Below are 21,800 nucleotides of genomic sequence, written 5' to 3'. Positions count from 1 at the left end.
ACTATAGATGTTCTATATTCATCCATGTTTTCATTGTCATGTCACCGTTTCTATGTTCATCTATGATGTATCGACAACAACTGTGAAAATAATCGAAGAAAGTGTTGTTATTTGTAGATACAATTTTGCACTATATATAGCCTATGTACCAAGTTTTTTGCTGTCTACCAAGTAATAATTTTCTTGTAAAACTCCAGTTCCCTTTCTGTCGGTCTCTCGACGTTGTGTCGAGACTGACAGAATGGGGTTTGACTTGAGAACCTATCATCTCCGATTATACTTTTGAAAAGGCCAATGAACTTGGCGAATGGGACGTGCCCATTCATTCACCTTTTTGTTCTTCGGAACCTTCGAGGCATATGCTGAGCGATCTTCGATTCTTCCTACAGGGTCTGCGACACAGAGCAGCGGCTTCTTCTGCTGGTGTTGTCTATACACTCGGCTCTTTTCTAATGTGTAATGCAAACTTTCATCCATCCGTTTAGCTTCTCTCGTTGATTAATTTGCATTAAGAATTCTAGTTAATTCTGAAATATTGAGACAGCTTCTTCTGCGTTGAATAGAAGATCTCAACCAACGCTGGTTTTGAAAAAATCAAAAGCTCATTGCAGAAGCAATCGACGTGCCATTTATTTGGCTTCAATACACATTTGAGTTGAATGCGAGAGAGTTCAGGCAATCAGTCAGTCTAGACGTTGATTAGCTCTGATTGGCTCTGACCTCACAGTGCATGCTGGGATTTGGTTGAACCGTTGCATGCCCGCCGTCCATTTCAAGTTCCCAAACTCAAGTCTGTAATGGAGCTGTAGCTTCAAATGCAATCTCTGTTGAACAATATTTCCCAATCTTTTTTCCTATTTAAAGTACCATACTGTCTCTTTATACTTTCACTACATGTTCCTGAACACGGGCTACGTGTTGTTGATGTGTAAATGTTCTCTGGTTTCTGAGGTTTGACTTTACTAGTTGTTGTAGCCACCGGTAGATTTCAATAAATGCTTTCGTCTCGGGAGGACGTTTTGCATTCTTAAAGTTTATAATATGTTTGTCAGATTTCTGACTCTTTTTCTGAGGGTTTATATCTGAGAAGAAGATGAAATGTATGCAAAAAAAATTCCATTGGCTCTCTGTTTAATCTCTTTGATATATATGGGAAATTACGGAGATAGTGAAAAGATTTCATCTGTGGTTATTTCATTCTATACATATACATACGCAGCTACTGTACATCCCCCAAATTAATCAATTATTTGTAATATAATGTATTAAAAGAGAGAGTTAACATGCGGATGGCAGACTATTAAAGATGAATGCTGCAGGGGTTTCAGTAATTCACCCCGTCATAAAGGGTTGACTGTTTGTACACAGAGCGAGAGGAGGGTACACACCCAACAGCGGTCGAGATCTGCAGGAGCCATCCTCCATCTCAGCAGCCGCTCACAGTTGACTGACCTGTCGTAAAATGAAAATATTGGCCTTCTCCGTGGGGGATCCATGTCCAAGTTCAGCGTGTATGTGTGTTTGTGTGTGTGATTTCTTTTCCGCCACCTTCATGCACTCAGTCGGAGGGTGAAAGAGGAAACAGAGAGCTTCAAACCAAATATGAGAAAACACATTCCACAGAGGCAGTTTGAGGAGTTTCTGAAAAGGTCGAGGACAAAGTTCAGGAAATTGACACACTCGAGGGGGAAAGACAGAAGACAGACAGAGAGAGAGGAAGAGGACGAGTGTTTGCTGTGTCTTGGGTTGTTTGTCTCTTTAATGAATGTGTGTGTTTTTTGTTGAATGTTGGGTCAGCATGCGTTTCTCTGCTGTGAGAGCCTGCGGTGAAAGATTGTTTGTTTTTCCCTCCGCGGTCACATACTGAAAAAGAAAGAAACTGAGAGAGAGAACAACATGGGAGTTTTGAAAAAACTTTATTCACATTAAAGATATTCTCGACCCAAAAATTTTAATTCTGCCATGAATTACTAACCCTCCAAAACTGTATAAATGTATTTTTTTCTGCTGAACACAAAGAAAGATATTTGGGAAATTGTTTGCAGCTGACAATTCTGGGACATCATTGACTACCAGAGTAGTCAAAAAGATTTCAATGGTAGTCCAATGTGCCCCAAAACCGTTCGCTGCAAATGATCACGTTTTTTGTTCTGTTTCCTACTATGGTACGCTGGACAAATCTTAACATGTCAGATATACCGCTTGTTCAAACTACACTCGAAGGAAAATAAAGGAAAAGTTAATTGAAACAACTGAAAAATCCTTTTCGAAAAGAGAGAAAAATATGTATTCATCTATTCGTACCTGGTCCTCCCGGCTGAGTCTGGTTTCTCCTGAGGTTTTCTTTCTCCATTTATTTATCACTGGTGTTTGGGTTCTTCGCCACGGGGCAAGGCCGTGTTGGCTGGCTCACCAGGAGACTGCTGATATTAGAATAGCTTAAGGTTCTGTAAATTCTGTTAACATCGCTTTTTTTTTATTGTAAAGCTGCTTTGGAACAACGCACATTGTGAAAAGCGCTATATCAATTAAATTGAAATTAACCACTTATTCACGACTACAAAACTAAAATTTAGTCTTTGCAGAAAAATTCATTAAACAGTTGAAGAAACTCTTTAAAGGTGCTGTGTGAAATTTTTTGGAGGATCTATTGACAAAAATGCAATATAATATACATAACTATCTTCAGAGGTGTATAAAAGACCTTACAAAATAAGGCGTTATATTTGTATTTCTTTAGAGTGATCTACTTCTATCTATATACACCGTGGGTCCCCTACATGTAAGTCGCCATGTTGTTTTTACAGTAGCATTAAACGGACAAACTCTACAGAACCTGTTTTGTAAATGCGCTTTTGGCAAAGAACCAGAAACGTGACGACATCTTTGTTCTGTGCAACCGTAGTGCTTCGAAATGGAAGGGGAGAGTGGCGGACTGAGCCGTTGGTTGTAATTTGCAACGTCTCCACTAGATGCTGCTACAATTTCATACACTGGAACTTTGAAGTACGGTGACAAAAATTTACTTTTTTATAAAAACTGATAAGAAAGTAGTTAAACAGTCTGTTAAAAAGTTGCTTATGTGCATCATGTTGATGAATTGCAATTTGATTGATACAATTTAATGACGTCTGTAAATGTTTTTCATGCACCTGCATTCACATACTGTCGTACGGTTTGTTTCCGTCTTAAAACTCAATGAACTTTATTGTGTGAGCTCTGTTTAGCACATGTATGTTTTGACTACCCTCCACATGATCTGATCACATGATCTGACGCGCTGAGCTGTGGGGTTTCAATAATTTCATGTCCTCACTGTGAAAAGTGAAATAGTGAAAGAAAAGAATCATTCTAAAAATATACCTGTATTTGTCTCTTTAATCTCTTGCACAGTTCCATGTTTGCATACACACCTGAAGTCATTGTAGACGCATCTTCATGAAAGCAGCGAGCCACGAAGTCTTTGATTCCTTTCCGATCTCTCCTGATATTGTACCTCTCACCAGCCGCCTCTTCTTGTTTTTACAGCAAATTACATCCGATAATTGAGCCGGTGTTCCCTGCGTAGAGTAAGATTGAAATAGAATTAAAAAGGGATGTTTTAAGATGTACCCACATCAGAGATACGGCTGTTGAAGTGGAACACTGCGGTTTTAACACACGCACAACTACACACAGCTCAGTGTGTGTGTAATGGCCGGTACGGATGCCTTCTAACTATAGATTATCTGTCAGAGCGAGCTGGTGCGTTTGTGCGCCCGTCAGCCCCGAACAAACATGCTGAGAAACGCTGCGGGGCCTCCTGTTACTCACTTACAAAAATGCGTTAACTTCCTCGACCGTCCTCAAATTGTAAACAAAATTGCAAATGGCGCTCGGTGAGGTCAGAATGAGAACATTTCCTGCGCTGAGACCAAATGAAACAATGAGCCGTCTCATGATCCTCTGACAGCAGTGTCTGTGCTGGAGGCCAAAAATTGAGTTTTGTCATGATGGTGCTGCACTGAGGGGTACATAAACAAAAGTAAAGTTAGAAATGAGCTTTTCTTTAAAATACTTGGGTTTGCTTTATATAAACACAAGGGACACGGGTTCAAATATGCCATGTGTGTTTTATTGTCTCATAAGAAAGGAAAATCACGGATGAGATAGTTCACCCAAAAATCATTTACTTTCCTTTGAGTTGTTCCAAATGTGTATTAATGTCTTTGTTCTGATGAACACAGAGAAAGATATTTGGAAATATGTGTATAGCCTGACAGATTTTGCCCCCAATTGACTCCCAAAGTAGGAAAAAATACAATGGTAGTCAAAAGTGTTCAAGAACTCTTTGCTCTCTTACACTCTTCAATTTTTTTATTGTGTTCAACAGAACAAAAAAAACCTGATAAAGTATTTTTCCTACTGTGGTAGTCAATGGGGGGCAAAATCTGTCTGGTTATAAGCATTCTTACAAATATCTTTCTCTCCGTTTTTCAGAACAAAGACATTTATACACATCTGGAACAACTGGAATGCGAGTTAAGAATGACAGAATTTTCATTTTTGAAAAGGGGAATCATCTGAGATGATACTTAAATTGATGGCCATTCAAAGTAATCATGCAATCTGTCAAAATGTGCACACGAAGATGGCAAGAGAGTCGTGAGCATCGAGTCCAGGTCCAGCTTTCTTCTTTAACAGGACATCCGTAAACAGAAAAGAAAATCGTGCTTGTCGAGCCATTTCACGTGTGTCTTCTAAAGCAACCGTCTCTCTCTCTCTTCCTCACTCTGGAAATCTAAATGTCATTATCCACTTTCCTGTTACAGAAACACCACGGAGCTTCATTAAATCCAGACACACTCCTCTAAACCGTTTAATTTCTACACAAACTCAAACAAAGGAACACAGATGCCATCTTCAGTAGATTACATCTCCAGCCTCACGGACATCAGGCCCGTGTTTATAGCAGAGAGCGTAGTGGCTCATCTCATTCTCATTACACTCTCAGTTAATGGGTGATGCTCTCAGCGGGTGGTCCGCCGGGCTCGGACCACGAGAGCGAGTGATGGATGAAAAAGGCAACGGCGCTGCGGTGATTTTCTAAAATGTGCTTGTGTGTGTGTGCTCGTTCCGTTATCTCATAATTTCATTATCGTTTCTTTGCCGTACGTTCATGAATGTGAGCGAGGAGTTTTTAAAGACCCTGTGAAATGAGAATGTGGGCCCCACATAAATCTCTCTCCTCACTGGGAAAACTCTAAAAGGAAATAAACAATGAAGTTAGTTCAAACGGATCAAAAGGTACCATATGCAAACAAATCAAACCTGAAATATAGATCCTAACAAACCACAGCATTCAAATAAAGAGCTAGAGAACATGAAATACAGATACAGCACCACACTGTAGGAAACATATTCCGTTACAAAACTACAATTTTCTGTAAACTGAAAAATCAGAAATACACCGTAAATATTTTTTTCCTGTACAGATATAGGATATAAGGATATATATTAAATAGTTTTCCCCATTTGACTTGTAACCTTGTTTTCGGTAATTTTATAGTTTTTGACTATATTTCAAAAAAAGAAATCTTGTCAAAAAAACGGATTGTTTTGGCAGATGGGGCGCAGCTGGGGTGCCAGAAATAAACTGTAAATGAATGTTTTTTCTGTAAATTTTAGTATTAATTAACTGTAATTAAGTATTTTGACTGTATTTAAAAAATACAATTTAAAATCTGTAAGGAAAAATACAATTTACCAAAGTAAGATCCTAGATACTATACTGTTTAAATGCAAAAATTATAATGCACTATAATATGAACATTATGATATATGACAGTTTACTACATATTCAAGTATACTACAATATAACTCCTGTTCGTTAATTCACAATAGTTATTACAGTAGAACACCGTAGTATACTAGAATACTACATTACACTATACTGGCATATACTATAGTATTTATATTATACCGTAATATGATTATTCGGATATATGAATTTACTACATTTTACTATAGTACATACCTGGGTATAGCACAGGATTTACCATAGGTTAACAACCTATGACATTTACTATTCTATGGCCTACTATTTACTATTTCAATTTTCTAATACTATAATATAATACAGTATGTTAAAACTTAGTACAGTTTACTTATTATTTGGCTATATAACAGTTTACTACAATTAACTACAGTTCACTTGACTATAGAACAGTATTTACTATAGGTTATCAACTCACGATAGTTAATACAATCGAATACTATTGTCATTTTCAATTACTTCATGTAGCAACAGCGATTCAATTACTGTAATATATTAGAGTATATTTAAGCTTTATATAAAAGTAAATATTTGAGTATACTATGGTATTTAATACAGTTAATTTACGATAGTTAATTCGATGGGATACTATCGTAATTTTTCTATTAAGTAATGTAATTACTATGAAATACTAGAGTTGCTTAACTTTACTATTAAAGTCAACTTACTTAAACTATTCACTTACTATAGTAAATACTAAAGCATATAAAGTATTTGCCATGGGAGACAGTAAAAATATATAATTCATTTTTATTGTTATATAATATATTATTATTATTATTAACCCTTCTAAAATAAGGGCAACAGGAAATGGGTCAATAATGTAAAGAGTCATAGACACACAAGAGGGACACGTTAGATATATAATAATACCTTTTACACAGTTGTTTTGGTCTGGTTTATATCTGCTTTTTCTTTTTGTCATCCTACACTAGTACACCAGCATATAGATCACCTCAAAACCAACAAACATGAACTAAAACCCACAAAACTTGACTTGTCCTTTTTTTATTAAGTGAAATTCTGGATTTTATGGGGTCGGTTTTGGCTTCTGGAAAAAGAGGAAGAATGCGAGACAGAAAGTGCATGTGTAGAGTCAGAGATGAGAGAGAGAGAGAGAGAGAGAGAGAGAGAGAGGATTACTCGCTGAAGTGTTGAAGATTTTAGTCATGTAAATGTTCAGTATTTATATGTGTAAAAGTCTGCACACAATGTGTTTGCATGTCAGGATTGTTTTTGTGTGTGTGCTTTCTGCCCACATCTGCAGCCAATCAGCAAGCCAGGAAATCACAAACAATAGTGTAATGGGTCACTGCCAAACACTGTGTGTGTGTGTGTGTGTGCGCTCTGGTCATATGATGTACTGCCCATTTGTTTATGTTTAACAGATAACATGCAGCATGTGTGAATTATACAGTGACGTTCTTCTGGGTTTGTTTTTTCTCTGTCTGAAGTGTTCAAAGGGAATTCTTTAATGTAACAGTATGGCGTGATAGAACACAGTTCTTAATGTTGCGTTGTATGTACAGCAGTGAAATGAGTTAAAACAATGTAACGTCCTCCTAGACACTGAGACAAGTGATTCAGTTCATCTGAATGAAAATGATTGACTGTGTGGATTTTTGGTGTTCGGTTTCGAGATCATACTTTAATATAAAATGAAATGGATCAATTGACTGTGTTGGTGAATGACAAAATAAGACGATTTAATCCAATGAATGATGACAACTGTTTTATCGTGACGTTTGTTTGGAATTCAACTCGGATTTTATTCATACAGTGGCAAAAAATACAAACAGCTCTCCACTAAAAGAGAACTAATTTCTCCATATTTACATTTGAAAATATTTTGGTGAGACATAATTCGTAACATTTTGACTTTTGACTGTATTTAAACATATGTCTCTCGAGGTAAAATAAGTTACAAATAACAAAAATAAGATATAGCTCTTTTAGTTTAGGTTACAGATAAATATTCTCAAAAGTGTAGCTTGACAGCGGTTTAACTTTTTAACATCTAGCTTGTATTTTGTTTCGAACCATGAAATTGGTTTACTACTATGTCGTTAAATCGCTACAGTAAACAGACGTGTGTATCTACGGACTGTGACTGCCAAATCTCACAGACATTTACATCTACAGTATATAACTGCAAAGCTCAAAATATAAATCCTTCATCGCCAGAATTGAAATGCATCTCATCCTGTGATCAAAGCAACAATAAACGTCATTAATGTTTATTGTTTGTAAACAGTGAGATATCGCTTGCCGATTGTTTTTTAGAGAACTGGAACAACACAACGCAATTGCAGATGTAAATATTGTTCTACGAGACGCCGTGTGTTTAATCTGCCGTGATTTCAGCATTGTTCTTTATAATGAACAGAAGTTACCCCTCCATTGTTTTCCAGCGTTTCATTGACTTCCAGCTTTACAGCAACATGACCACAGACTGATGCCTAGTGTACACAAAATGGCGAGAGCTTCCTCTGAACGGTAAGGTTTGTGTTTTTAGTGAACGAATGTGTGAATGAGGTTCAATGATTCTGGAGTACATAATAAAATACATTATCAAATTAATATTTAATGTTCAATAGTTCATGAGTCTTCTACAGAATAATAATGCTTTATGAATGAATGAATGGACATGAAATATTGATTTGAGAAATGGTTTTAATATATTAGAGGAAAAGAGTGGGGATGGAATATGAGAAAAGCATATTCTGTTCCAACCAGAATGGAGTAAACCGAAGTACTAAAGGCCAAAAATCTAAATTCTGTCAGCGTTTCTGTGGTTGTAAAACTGTATGTGACTCTTTCTTCAGTTCAGTGTAACACAAAGGAAGATATTTGGAGAAATGTCTCAGTGTTTTTGTGTTCATACAATGGAAGTACATTATGTGTGGTTCAGTGTTGTCTGGTTTCCAACATTTTTTAACAACTTGTGTTCTGCAGATGAAAGAAAGTCACATACACTGTAAACGTTTTTGCTGTAGAAGGTAGCCAGTAACTTGATGTAGATGTATATTTATGTAATTTATTGGCAAAAGTTTGTTCAAAGATATATGAATATTAATAGAATATAACAGAAACAAATATTAAGCATCATGTGAACCAGAAATAAACATAAACCTTTTTTTCTAATCTTGGATCCCAGAATGCTTTGCATGAGGCTGTTATTTTTAAGTTTTTTTCTTGTTTATGTTTAATTATCATTTATCTTTGAACAAACTGTTGCCAGTAAATGTAAATCTACAGTAAGTTACTGGTAAGCTGCTGCCAGAAATATAACTTTTTTACAGTTTCGAGGGGTGTAAATGACGAAGAACGTTATTTTCTGCAGATTTGAGAATTTTAGCGAGTAAACTTAATGACTTTATCCATTTTTGATCTTTTGCGAGGCTGTTCCTGTCACAACGTTCATTGCATTGCTCATTTTTACCGGGAATAATTTCTTCCCGCAGTGCCCTTTAAGGAAGCAAAATTGCAATTTATCCCGCGGACTCTGCGAGCAAAGGAGTTTTTATCACGATGCATGGAATCAATGTCAAGTTCACATGCTGCAACAATTATTCCATGGAAAAGCTTGTTAAGTTTCTGAGGTTTGTCGTTCTTTGAAAATGATTAAAAACGCACTGTGGTTGTCATTTTACATGTCGGTGAAAGAACGCTGCTCGGCCACAATGAGCTGCAATATGGACCTGACTGTATGTCGAGCGTCTGGCTACAGTCTAAACTTTATGTCTCTGGTTCTCTCTCTCGCTCTCGGGGGAGCGTCGACCTCCCATTGTGTGTGAGCTTTAATTGACAGTTATTAAAGAACGTATTGTTTTCGCTTAGTTGTTGTTGACCCAGAAAGGAAGAGAGCGGGAAACGGGGGATTTGGAGAGGCTAGCCGAATGTTCTGGAAGAATGGTGAGATGAAGAAAGCAACCATCCCGACAGTATGGTTTTCCAGCCGCTGCCACCTTCTCGTGATTTCGCCTGTAAATCACACACAAAGCCGCAGATACCTCTCGCTTTATCACACGCACGTAATTACAAACATCACTGTTGCTACATGAATTATGACGTGCCGTAAAACCGAACAGAGATCAGCTAACCCCCCCACGGGCATTGTCATCTTCGGCTTTAAAATCCATCAGCCATAAATCGGATCTGTTTTCAATAACTGTATGTAGAAGTCTCCACAGCGTCTGACTCTGTCTCCACACTCTGATGGAAAACCCATCCCACCCGCTTCTGACCGGTACCCGCTGGTCATTTACGCACGACCATTAGCGGGTTCATGCAGGTCCAGATTCCTATAGCAACAACAAGAATACTTTTATAGCCTCCCCTGATTTCCTTTAACTGTTTGGTGATACGCCATCCAATACGCCATCAATTGTGCAGATATACAGTTAAGTTACGAGAAACCTTTGCATGAGTCTCATCTGTGTCTTATATATTTCTTCTGGGAAATCTCACAAATGTCTCTTTCTTTAGAGTTTGAGAAGAGACGTCAACAACGTCTCAAACTGAGCTCAGATTTGTCAAGTCTGCAATCAAAAGTCAATATTATTAAAAACCTCAATATGAACTCGAACATTTCTCATCAAGTTTCCACAAATCCAGATTTGTTTTACCTCTCCGATCTACGTCCATTTTCTGCATTCAGAAACATCTGAGACTCAGAGATGTTTTGATTTTAGTTTTATAAATAATTTGAATTAGCTTTATTGTTTGAGTTTTTGTTTTATGTTCAAGTTTTTTAAAAAGCAATTTTGGTATATGCTTTTGTCATTTTATAATAGATTTTTTTATGTTGCTATATAAGATTAAAGCAACAATTTGTAAAAACAACAACAATTGCGTAGCTTGATGACACTGTAAAGGAGCGTGGAATGATGGGACCTGTTGTCTTCAACTAAAGGAAAATCTGAAATGTTGCCTCAAAAACAAACTGAAATAAGTTTAGAGCACTACAATTATAATAATAAACTTAAAATAAAATAAAAATGCATTAAAGGTGCAGGTAACAATTTTGCAGTAAAATATTCAAAAACAACTAGGCCAGTGTTATATATTTTGTTCAGATGAGTACTAACAATATCTCAAATGTTTCCAACTACTTATAAATCTTGAGGCAATCGCCATTCTAAACAGTGACACGGTGCTGTGCGGTCGCCTGTCAATGGCGTCATATCCACGTTACCCTTTGTTACCGCCTTTACTGACATAGAAACTGGATGACAACAGCGTCGTGGACAAATACGGAAGTAGTGTATAGCGTCTAGCAAGCCACTCGCTTGTTTCGAGCAGTCTCTTATCTATACGCAACATTTATAAAACGTTATTACTTTACCTACAAGATTTCTCGTTCCCGTCTGATCAGCTGTGATTTCGAAGAAAACTTGTCTTATCATTCCACACTCCTTCTCAGCGTCATCAAGCTACGCCATTGTTGTAGTTGTTTTGATCGTGCGCCCTACTAGAGGAGTTTTTTACAAACTGTAGCTTTACGTTTCTCCAAAAATTTTGAGGTCAATATTTCATTCAATATCAATGAACAGAAAGGTTTTCAAAGTTTTAATTTGAGTAAACTAAAATAACCTAATTGATACTTAGAATAAACCACAACGGAGATCTCATGACCCGTGAATGAGAAACATGTTGGTCTGTGTAGTTTTATGCTGTATTTTCAGATATCTCGTTTAAAGTCAACATCAAGCGTGTCTTTTGTGGATTATTATCCTGTAAAATATCAGCGTGCGTCGCATCGCCTCAAGAAATCAGTTGGTTAGATAGTAGACAGCAAGACTACAGGAATAAACGAATGTTTATATTCACTCCACCCCGTTCGATAGACACATTCTGGCTTGACATTTTCCATCCAAACATCTCTTGCTCACCGAGCACTTATTAAAAACACATGGCTCTGTTTGAGAAGATCTCATCATGAAACATAAACATGTTATACATGATGTGCTGTTCCTAAGTAATGACCGTGTTCATTTACGCCGGCTTTGCTTTCGTTCTATCTTTGCAGTCGCTTCGCCTAGTTTTCGTGATGGATGATTCATACCAGTAACACTGTAATTCCTAGATGCCTACTCGGGATATTACTCTCGCTCATAATTGGGTTTAGGGATTTGAACAAACCCCTTATCAGGAATACTTGGAGTCGGGCTCTTTTAACAATTACCTGGCAACCGTATAGCCACAAACTTACATAACCGCACAGGCATAATTGCATGGGAGAGCACTGCTCACGTTTACCTATAATACGTAATAATCTGGTGTTCTATTATTTGAGGTTTAATCCCAAGTGCCTGTGTGACGTTCTGCGTCTCTATCTTGTGCCGTAGTTTGTTTATGCTTCAGGACACACAGTCGAATATGGCTGCCATCATTTCTATTGGATTGAACCTCAGACCACAATCCTCAGAGAAACGAGTGCAGAAGAACGATTTATTATCTTCAGCTCTGAACCCGAGAGAAAGAGAGAGAGAAAAAGAGAGAGAGAGAAATTGTTAAAGTTTGAAGCGCCACCTAGTGTTTGTTACTGGTTGTGTCATTATATTTAGTTTACATTTGAGAATTTGCCACTCAAACTCAGAGTCATTGATTTGTCAAAACCTGGGGGGGAAAAGTATTGCTCTTTGATTGTGTTTCATCTGTTTCTGCTAAAATCCCTTAGTATAAATTAAAAACATAAATGTAGATTGTAGAGGTAAAGTCATCTGGATTTGAGTCATTTTGATGAGAAATGTTTCATATTGAAGACTTCACTGATATCGACTTTTGATCACAGAAAGACATTTTTCTGTATTCTGTTGTTTTGCTGTATATTGTCAAGACAGGCGCTCAGATGATTGTGTCAGATGCAGGATGTGTGTGAGTGTGTTAGCAGACTGATGAATAATGGTGTGCGTGTGTGTGTGTGTGTGTGTGTGTGTGTTTTTAGCGCTGCATTCACCTCTCCCCCTCTATATTTCTATTGTGCGGTTTTCTGCTGAGCGCTGGAAAAGCTAAAATATCTGTGACACTTCTCTCTGTGGGAAACACAGCAAGGCCACGGCCATTTATCAGCACTTCGCACTACTTTAAGCTGCTGCTGTGTGTGCAGGTGTGAGTGTAGCCGCGCTTCATCTGGGTCACAGTATATTCAATGTTCATCAAATAAACACACACCTGGAGGATTGGGTTGATTTGACAGAGTTATTGTTGTAGAAAGAATTAGATGAATTCTGTTCATTGCCCTGACCGGCAGGCGAATTTTCTTTCAGCCTGAATTATTCTATTTGTATGGAATAGACTTGATTTCGTGAAAATATTAACCTTACCATGAAATAAAATGTGTTTTTACCGACATTGTTTACAACGCTAACAGCAGACACTGTAGAAAATAGTAGTAGATTTCATCAAATGAATAGAGTAAACTTTACTTAATACAATTGTGTTCAAATTTAAGTTTAAATTATAGAAAGCAATCTCTGAATTCTAAATGCACAAATTATTAAATGAATTCAACTTAGTTTTGTCATGTTCAACCCACTTAAAAATAATAAATTATTTTATGGTGAGACGAAATTTGTTTGTTTAAGTTAATTTCACTAACTTGAGCAGTGAATTTAGAGTTCCCAGCATGCTTTGCAATGATAATTGTTAAACTGAAAAGAACAAGATGTTAGAAGAATTTCTTCTAGATCACATGACATGTGCTTAAATGATTTAGGTCATTTTACTTGATTTATTCATGGGATATTGCGTTAAAAATAAGCTTTAAAGTACTACCATGTGTTTAAAGTAAATATCCGTGTCATTTTTTAAGGAGTATCAACATTTGGTGGTTCAAATTGTCAGGTCTCTCTTCAAGTTTTTAAAGCATCTGTTGTATTTTTAGTGCTTGATTTTTCACAGTCAGGTCAGAGCCATTTTCAGGATTGTCACATCCATAACGGTAAATATATTTTATGTTTTGTGGAGAGACATCCCTTTTCCATGTATTGTGTAATATTGCTTCAGGTTTGTGCAGTTTAATTCTTACAAAGTTTGTCGTCTCCCCAAAATCGTGTCCTTTTTTGCCACATCCATAACTCATGTTTATTTCCCTTTTTAAAAAATAGTTCATAGACTGACGTTTTTCTGACGTTACTATCAACAACGGTTTAGTAAAATATAAACAGATGGTTCAATATATTGGTAACAAATTCATTTTAATGTCACGTCCATAACGCTGGAATTGCCCTGATGATTTTTCTCAATTGTCTTGTTGAGGTTTCAAAAATTGATCTCTTCGCAGCAGGCATATGTGAAATTGACAAAACCTTAACTGAACCAGTTAAAAAATGTAAGTCGATATACATTTTCGAGGGGATTAACATTATAGGAAATGTTTTTTTATATATTTACTTTATAGAATGTCATTCCTGTATTCTATAAAATATAATCAATAAAACTTTCTTGTTTTCTGTAGCATTACACTAAACACATTTTTCTATTAAATGTCGTGACTGAGTGTCTGTGAATGAGTCATGAGGACATTTATTGAGAGAAACCCATAAACACTGTCAGTGCGCTGGAATTCTGAAACTATAATCACAACTACTGTGAGTAATGACAAACACAGCCATCCTGTCCGGAGCCACAGGACCGTGTGCAGTGTGTGTGTGTCGTTACATCAGCAACTTCAATCCTGACCCTGTCAGACAATAAAGGTTACCCAGAATGCCAAAGCCCAAAATGGGAGGAAGATGCAGCGATTTGTTTTTGTTTCTTTCTTTTTTGTATTTTATTCCTCTGAGTGGAGGCTTTTCTGACCTCTGCATGCAGGAACACGAATTCAGGAAGCCACTATATGAGCACGGGACGATGAAACACACACACGCAAACACACAACGTCTAACCTGCTTTTCACCTCTCTCACGCACACAATGGCTCCAAAAAAGATACAAAATCTGCAAATTTGAAGTAATAATTCTTCACCTCTTGTTTACACGGGTACCAGAGGTCAATTTTCAACAATATTTCTATGATTTTATCATTATCCTACTTGACTTTTGTTATCATTGTATTGTTCGCTGTAACTGCACCTTCTGTGTTCTGAGGTATTTCCATTGATGACAAGTTTGGGTTTTTCCAAACTCTCCAGCATACAATTTAATCTCGGTGATTTATGAACAATTCAGATAACCTTGGCTAGGTTATCCAGGGAAATGATGGGAAAGGTTAATAGGGCACATCACAGCGTCTAAGGCCGAGAGTTTAGCGAAGGAGATTTCATTTAATGGTACGAGAGACCAAATGTTCCCAAAGATGTACTTCCTGATAACCAGTTGACTTACTATTACAGACACACAAATACACATCTGAAACATTCAATTACTGCAGACATTGTTGACTTTGTCATTTGATTGTTAGATAACTATTGTATTAATGCAATTTAGATCAAATTCAAACAAGGAGAGATTCTATCGCTTGTATGTATTCTTGCTAGATATAAAAGAGATTTCAAGTGAGTCACAGTAGATATCTATCAATTTATAAGAAGTATAAGTATCGGTAGAGGCCTTCTCGATACATAAATAACATGTAAAAATGAATTAAACATATATTAAAAAACATTGCATGGGCCAGATGTATAATTTACTTGTAAACTCGCTTTACACTTTATACGTTTAAAAATATGTGTTCATTGTTATTAATATTACATGAAGTATGAGTTCATGCAAACAATTGAACTGTTTTAATTGAAAATGAGATTCTCAAGAATATACCCTTACAGAAATGTGAGATGTGGTGATACCGCGGCACATTCATGGTATCAGATACTAGTTATGTCATGGTATTATGAATCACACTCCAATGTGCTTTTCACCATACACATTTCTTGGTTGTACTTATAGGGGACCATATTGTTTTTTCAATGTGTTTACAACCATGTTTGTTGCTTGTTATATATGCAGATGTTTGAGCTAACAAACAAATATTATAAAGATTATATCCACTGATAAGTATTTTACATAACCATGAAACAGCAAGTAACATTTCTAATGTTTCAATTGACCACTAGATGTCACCAATGCACCGCAAAAGAAGGGCTCATGGTTTTTGCAATGCTTTCAGAAGTAAAAGATTGTTTGGCCAGAAATGTCCTTATCATTACAAAAACTTTCTTTTTTTCTGCAAAACACAACCATATTTTGAAGAATGTTGCTGATCAAAACAAATTAAACAATAGGCTCCTATTGACTTTCATTGTTAAAAATACTTTTGTGTCTGCGTTTATGTATGTGTGCATGCGTTCGCCTCCGTGTCATATGTTCAGAATGCCCATGAAGGTAGCGTGAGCTGTAAGGATGAGTTCTGCTGATGTGCGAGGGACGGAGAGCTGAAGTGTGGATCCAGACTCCAGAAAGTGAATGCCTACCACACAAACACATACTTCATAATCAGAAACAATCATTTCTGGTCTAGCTTTTGTTGAAACTTTGTATTAGCACCTATGGTACTATTGCTCTTTTGTGACATATCGCTTATTGCTCCCCGAACTCTTTGTAAGTGGCTTTGGATAAAAGCGTCTGCTAAATGACTAAATGTAAATGTAATAATTTGTCATAAACCTCTGACAAATGACATAATTTACATGATGTTATTTATGATCATTCAAACTAAATCTAAAGTCTTTTTTAACACTTTTGTCTTGTGATCTTACCAGCGGTGTAGCACGTGTTAAGCGGCTGGCTGACATTACTGGGCATGGTCTTCAGACACTTCATTAGCTTAGATTCCGCCCCTTTGAGTTTCTTTGTGATCACATGACCCATCGCCAAATTGTTGACTTTATAAAGGACCTGTGGTGAGAAACAGTCCTGCTTTACTGTCTCTGTTTTTAATGATGCGGTAATAACAGTTCCAAATACTACCAACCTGACTGTATATAAAGTAAGTGCCCTCGGTCACCACGGTTACCGTATCACCTGATACCTGGAGCCCGTTACCTCGGCTCTGCCCAACGGCCCAAGACAGAATAGTGGTGTCACGATCATCTGAGAAATAATGAGGAGTAAAATGAGAATCCCAACAATATAACTTCAGTCTCAGTGAAACTACTCAATACAGAAGATCATTCTATTAAACACTAACTGTACGACTGAGATGACACAGGAACAAGATGGAGAAACATGTGATGCTCTGCTAAAAGAAAGAACAACTTTGTATGAGAAACAGAAATAATTGAATTGTAAATACATCGACACTCGAGAAAGATGACTTGAATGTGCACACCGCTGAGAAAGATTTGGAGAGAGCATTACTCACTGTTGCGTTTCCGTCTCTGTTTCTTCTGCTCGGTCACATCTCGCTTGTCTCGGACACCTTTGGGCGTCTTTCTCTCAGAGAATGCGTCATACCCGCTCACCTTATAGCAGGAAGTTTAGGAAATAAGATGGAGGTCAATGCTGTTGACAGACAGATATACGGAAAAGCCAGACAGATATGCAGATAGACAGACAGAAAATCCAGACAGATATGCATATAGACAGACAGACAGATATGCAGATAGACAGACAGAAAAGCCAGACAGATATCCAGATAGACAGAGGGAAAAGCCAGACAGATATGCAGATAGACAGACGGAAAAGCCAGACAGATATGCAGATAGACATAGGGAAAAGCCAGACAGATATGCAGATAGACAGAGGGAAAAGCCAGACAGATATGCATATAGACAGACAGACAGATATGTGGATAGACAGACAAAACAGCCAGACAGATATGCAGATAGACAGAGGGAAAAGCCAGACAGATATGCATATAGACAGACAGACAGATATGTGGATAGACAGACAAAACAGCCAGACAGATATGCAGATAGACAGAGGGAAAAGCCAGACAGATATGCAGATAGACAGAGGGAAAAGCCAGACAAATATTCAGATAGACAGAGGGAAAAGCCGGACAGATATGCAGATAGACAGAGGGAAAAGCCGGACATATATGCAGATAGACAGAGGGAAAAGCCAGACAGATATGCAGATAGACAGAGGGAAAAGCCAGACAGATATGCAGATAGACAGAGGGAAAAGCCAGATAGATATGCAGATAGACAGAGGGAAAAGCCAGACAAATATGCAGATAGACAGAGGGAAAAGCCAGACAGATATGCAGATAGACAGAGGGAAAAGCCAGACAGATATGCATATAGACAGACAGACAGATATGCAGATAGACAGAGGGAAAAGCCAGACAGATATGCAGATAGACAGAGGGAAAAGCCAGACAGATATGCATATAGACAGACAGACAGATATGCAGATAGACAGAGGGAAAAGCCAGACAGATATGCAGATAGACAGAGGGAAAAGACAGACAGATATGCAGATAGACAGAGGGAAAAGCCGGACATATATGCAGATAGACAGAGGGAATAGCCAGACAGATATGCAGATAGACAGAGGGAAAAGCCAGACAGATATGCAGATAGACAGAGGGAAAAGCCAGACAGATATGCAGATAGACAGAGGGAAAAGACAGACAGATATGCAGATAGACAGAGGGAAAAGCCGGACATATATGCAGATAGACAGGGGGAATAGCCAGACAGATATGCAGATAGACAGACGGAAAAGCCAGACAGATATTTATATAGACAGACAGACAGATATGCAGATAGACAGAGGGAAAAGCCAGACAGATATGCAGATAGACAGACGGAAAAGCCAGACAGATATGCATATAGACAGACAGACAGATATGCAGATAGACAGAGGGAAAAGCCCGACAGATATGCAGATAGACAGAGGGAAAAGCCAGACAGATATGCAGATAGACAGACGGAAAAGCCAGACAGATATGCAGATAGACAGACGGAAAAGCCAGACAGATATGTAGATAGACAGAGGGAAAAGCCAGACAGATATGCAGATAGACAGAGGGAAAAGCCAGACAGACAGATATGCAGATAGACAGAGGGAAAAGCCAGACAGATATGCAGATAGACAGAGGGAAAAGCCAGACAGATATGCAGATAGACAGAGGGAAAAGCCAGACAGATATGCAGATAGACAGACGGAAAAGCCAGACAGACAGATATGCAGATAGACAGAGGGAAAAGCCAGACAGATATGCAGATAGACAGAGGGAAAAGCCAGACAGATATGCAGATAGACAGACGGAAAAGCCAGACAGATATGCAGATAGACAGACGGAAAAGCCAGACAGATATGCAGACGGAAAAAAGAGACAGACCGGTCGATGATAGATAGATAGATAGATAGATAGATAGATAGATAGATAGATAGATAGATAGATAGATAGATAGATAGATAGATAGATAGATAGATAGATAGATAGATAGATAGATAGATAGATAGATAGATAGATAGATAGATAGATAAAAGGACAAAAAGAAAGAAGGTAATTAGATATAAATACAGTGAACAGATCGACAGACAGAAAAACAGCAGACAGAAAAGAAAGAATAAACAGAGAGCAACAAGACAGGAGATAAAGACAGACAGATTAACAGCCGACAGACAGGTGATGCATTAAACATGAAGCCACTCACCTACCCCGCAGCACGCGCAGCACATCGCGCTGTCCTGTGTATCGCGAGGCCTGAAGCGATGTTTGATTTCAGTGATTTCCGCCCTGAGCATCCACACATGTGTCCACTGAATGAACGTCACAGTGACGCAGGTGCACAGAAGAAGGCACACGAACACCTTTACCTTACAGACTGAAGCGCGCGCGGGAGTCTTCATCATGTGATGAGAGAACGGGAGTCTGGAATGCGGATGATAATGAACGCTCACTTGACTTTCGCTTTCGCAACTTTCTGCTGAAATGTGGGGGTGGAAAAACGGGTCACCGAGGATAAAAAATTCCCTTTTAAATCCTAAAGGATGAACACCAATGGAAAACTCTGCTTTCATTTAATTTTATCGAAGTCCTTACGAACTAAGAATTGCAAATAAAGTAAAAAAATTGTTTATTGAAATCAGGAATATGCTGGTTAAATGCATTCAGGAGGAGCCTCAACATTGTTAACATACATCAAAAAGAGTATTTACAGAAGGTACAGTGGTACTGTCCTAGTAAATATTAGAGTAAACCGGACCATATAGTTTAACCATAACGTTTAAAGTAGAATACAAATAAATCAATACAAACAGCATTAACTTATATTTATATTCTGTTTAAATGAATAGAACCACATTTTTTCTACAATCTAAATAATGTAATAGGAATACATTACAGAGCGATTAAAAATAAACAACTTTGATAATCAAAACTTGAAAGCATCTTAAATCTCAACAGGAAGAAAATCCAATGCAGGAAAAATAAATTTTCTTTACAATTCATTTGTAAATGGCCAGACTGAACTTCCATCGGTTTTGGTCTTGTGGTGGCTTCACAGAAACACGCAAGTCTTTGTTTATTCTCCTTTAAGATATTCATCACGTCTACAGTATCACCAACTGTAAACTGTTACAGAACATAAGGAACTTTTCATATAGCCTACACACTGCTCAGAATTGTTTCATACCATAACAGCAACTGCAATCAAATGCATACAATTCTTCAACAACAGTACATTTTACCAAAAGAAGAACGGTTTAAGACCTATAATAGCGAATACAAAACTCAATCAGCTGAGACTCATTTCTATCAGTCATATAACTGTATGTTTTGAAAGACCATTTCATCATAATCACTTCCGAGAACCCCAGCAGATCTCTCAGAATTCACCGTGCCACAAGAAGGGGCCATCGCGAACGATCTACGAGCTGTTCCTTCAACAAATGACATCATGGGGTTTCCTCCTGGAGCAAGATCAAGCACCTGCTGGCAACCTGCGAATAAGAACTGAAGGAAAACGTCGGTCACTTCTCACCTAGTTAAAACCGAGACGCTTATGTCGATGAACACAGCAGTAAGCCTAACATCAGCTGTAGGACCGAGATGCTGTTCGTTCCTGATCTTCTCGAATTGCTGCGGAACTCTGGTCTCCGTGGCTGTGGCACCCCACCATCTGTCCCCCTTCAACCTGGAACAACAAAAACTCGTCTAACTTTTGATTCTTTAAATCCTTCCCATAATTCTTCTCTCTCTCACTCATTTATATGACGCTGTCTCGTCCTCAGGTCTCCTATGTGCTGCAGAACGTTTGCAGCATGTTTGTGGAACATCTGGTCTCTCCTCCTCCTGCCCATCAGCTGTGAAGGCCGCGGCAGCATCTCGTGGGTCGGGCATTCACCCGCTGCGTTGTGTCTGCCCACCTGCATGAATCAGTTTAGTTTCTAGACTTTGTGCAATGGTGTTCAATGATGAATCTTAACATTTTACTTCCATAAAGGATATTCGATGAGAACAAAAAGGTTTCATGTGATGTTGACTTAACATTTGTCTTTTAAAATTTTAAGAACAAGAGAAAATCTTATAGACACTCACCAGTCCAGCAGGTAGACCTACCTCTATATTTAATGTTAGTTGTGACGCACGAACAGATTCATATCCGTAAGACTCGTCATGGCTGACATCAAAACAAGCATAAACATCTCTTATATGTGCAAACTTTCACATTTCGTTATAATAAACTGTCGTGTTTATACCTTGGCTCATGCGTTTCTCTCCTCGGGAGAGTCTCTTCAGTCTCCTCGCTGTAACGATTCACTTCCTTCGATCTCCTGAAGGGCCATAATCAGTGCTCAAATTGAAGGGGGACTGGGGGGTTCCGGGACCCCCCATTAGGGACCCCCCTTAACAAGTAATAAATAGACTCAGGGGGGTCCCTCAGATATTGTTATTTGAGTAAAAATGATAATGATATTGACAAATGTGATTAAATTCATGCAATGGATTTGGCACATTTTGTGAATTAATTATTTACAATAAATTATATTAAGTTTGTTTATGGGCTAGTTGTCATGTCACTTTAAATGTGAAACCTGTATTGGCTTGATCCAAAATACAGTAAAAGCTCGTTCTTTAATGAAAG

General features: G+C 37.8%; 1 protein-coding gene across 1 annotated transcript; it reads right to left on the bottom strand.

Annotated features, from left to right (window-relative positions):
* Positions 1–15,320: 15,320 nt before the first annotated feature.
* tnfsf13 (TNF superfamily member 13) lies at positions 15,321–19,401 on the bottom strand. The gene is made up of 6 exons (XM_079475608.1): positions 19,372–19,401; positions 17,120–17,219; positions 16,946–16,996; positions 16,730–16,848; positions 16,515–16,653; positions 15,321–16,225 (listed from the first exon to the last, which is right to left on the bottom strand). Exons 1-6 carry the CDS (start codon positions 19,390–19,392, stop codon positions 16,116–16,118), a joined length of 540 nt encoding a protein of 179 aa, XP_079331734.1. The 5' UTR covers positions 19,393–19,401; the 3' UTR covers positions 15,321–16,115.
* Between the last annotated feature and the right edge of the window lie 2,399 nt (positions 19,402–21,800).

This window comes from Barbatula barbatula, assembly GCF_947034865.1.
Source record: "Barbatula barbatula genome assembly, chromosome: 2".
Lineage (NCBI taxonomy): Eukaryota > Metazoa > Chordata > Actinopteri > Cypriniformes > Nemacheilidae > Barbatula > Barbatula barbatula.
The sequence above is the reverse complement of the archived record's forward strand: the minus strand, read 5'-3'. Positions and strand labels throughout refer to the sequence as shown.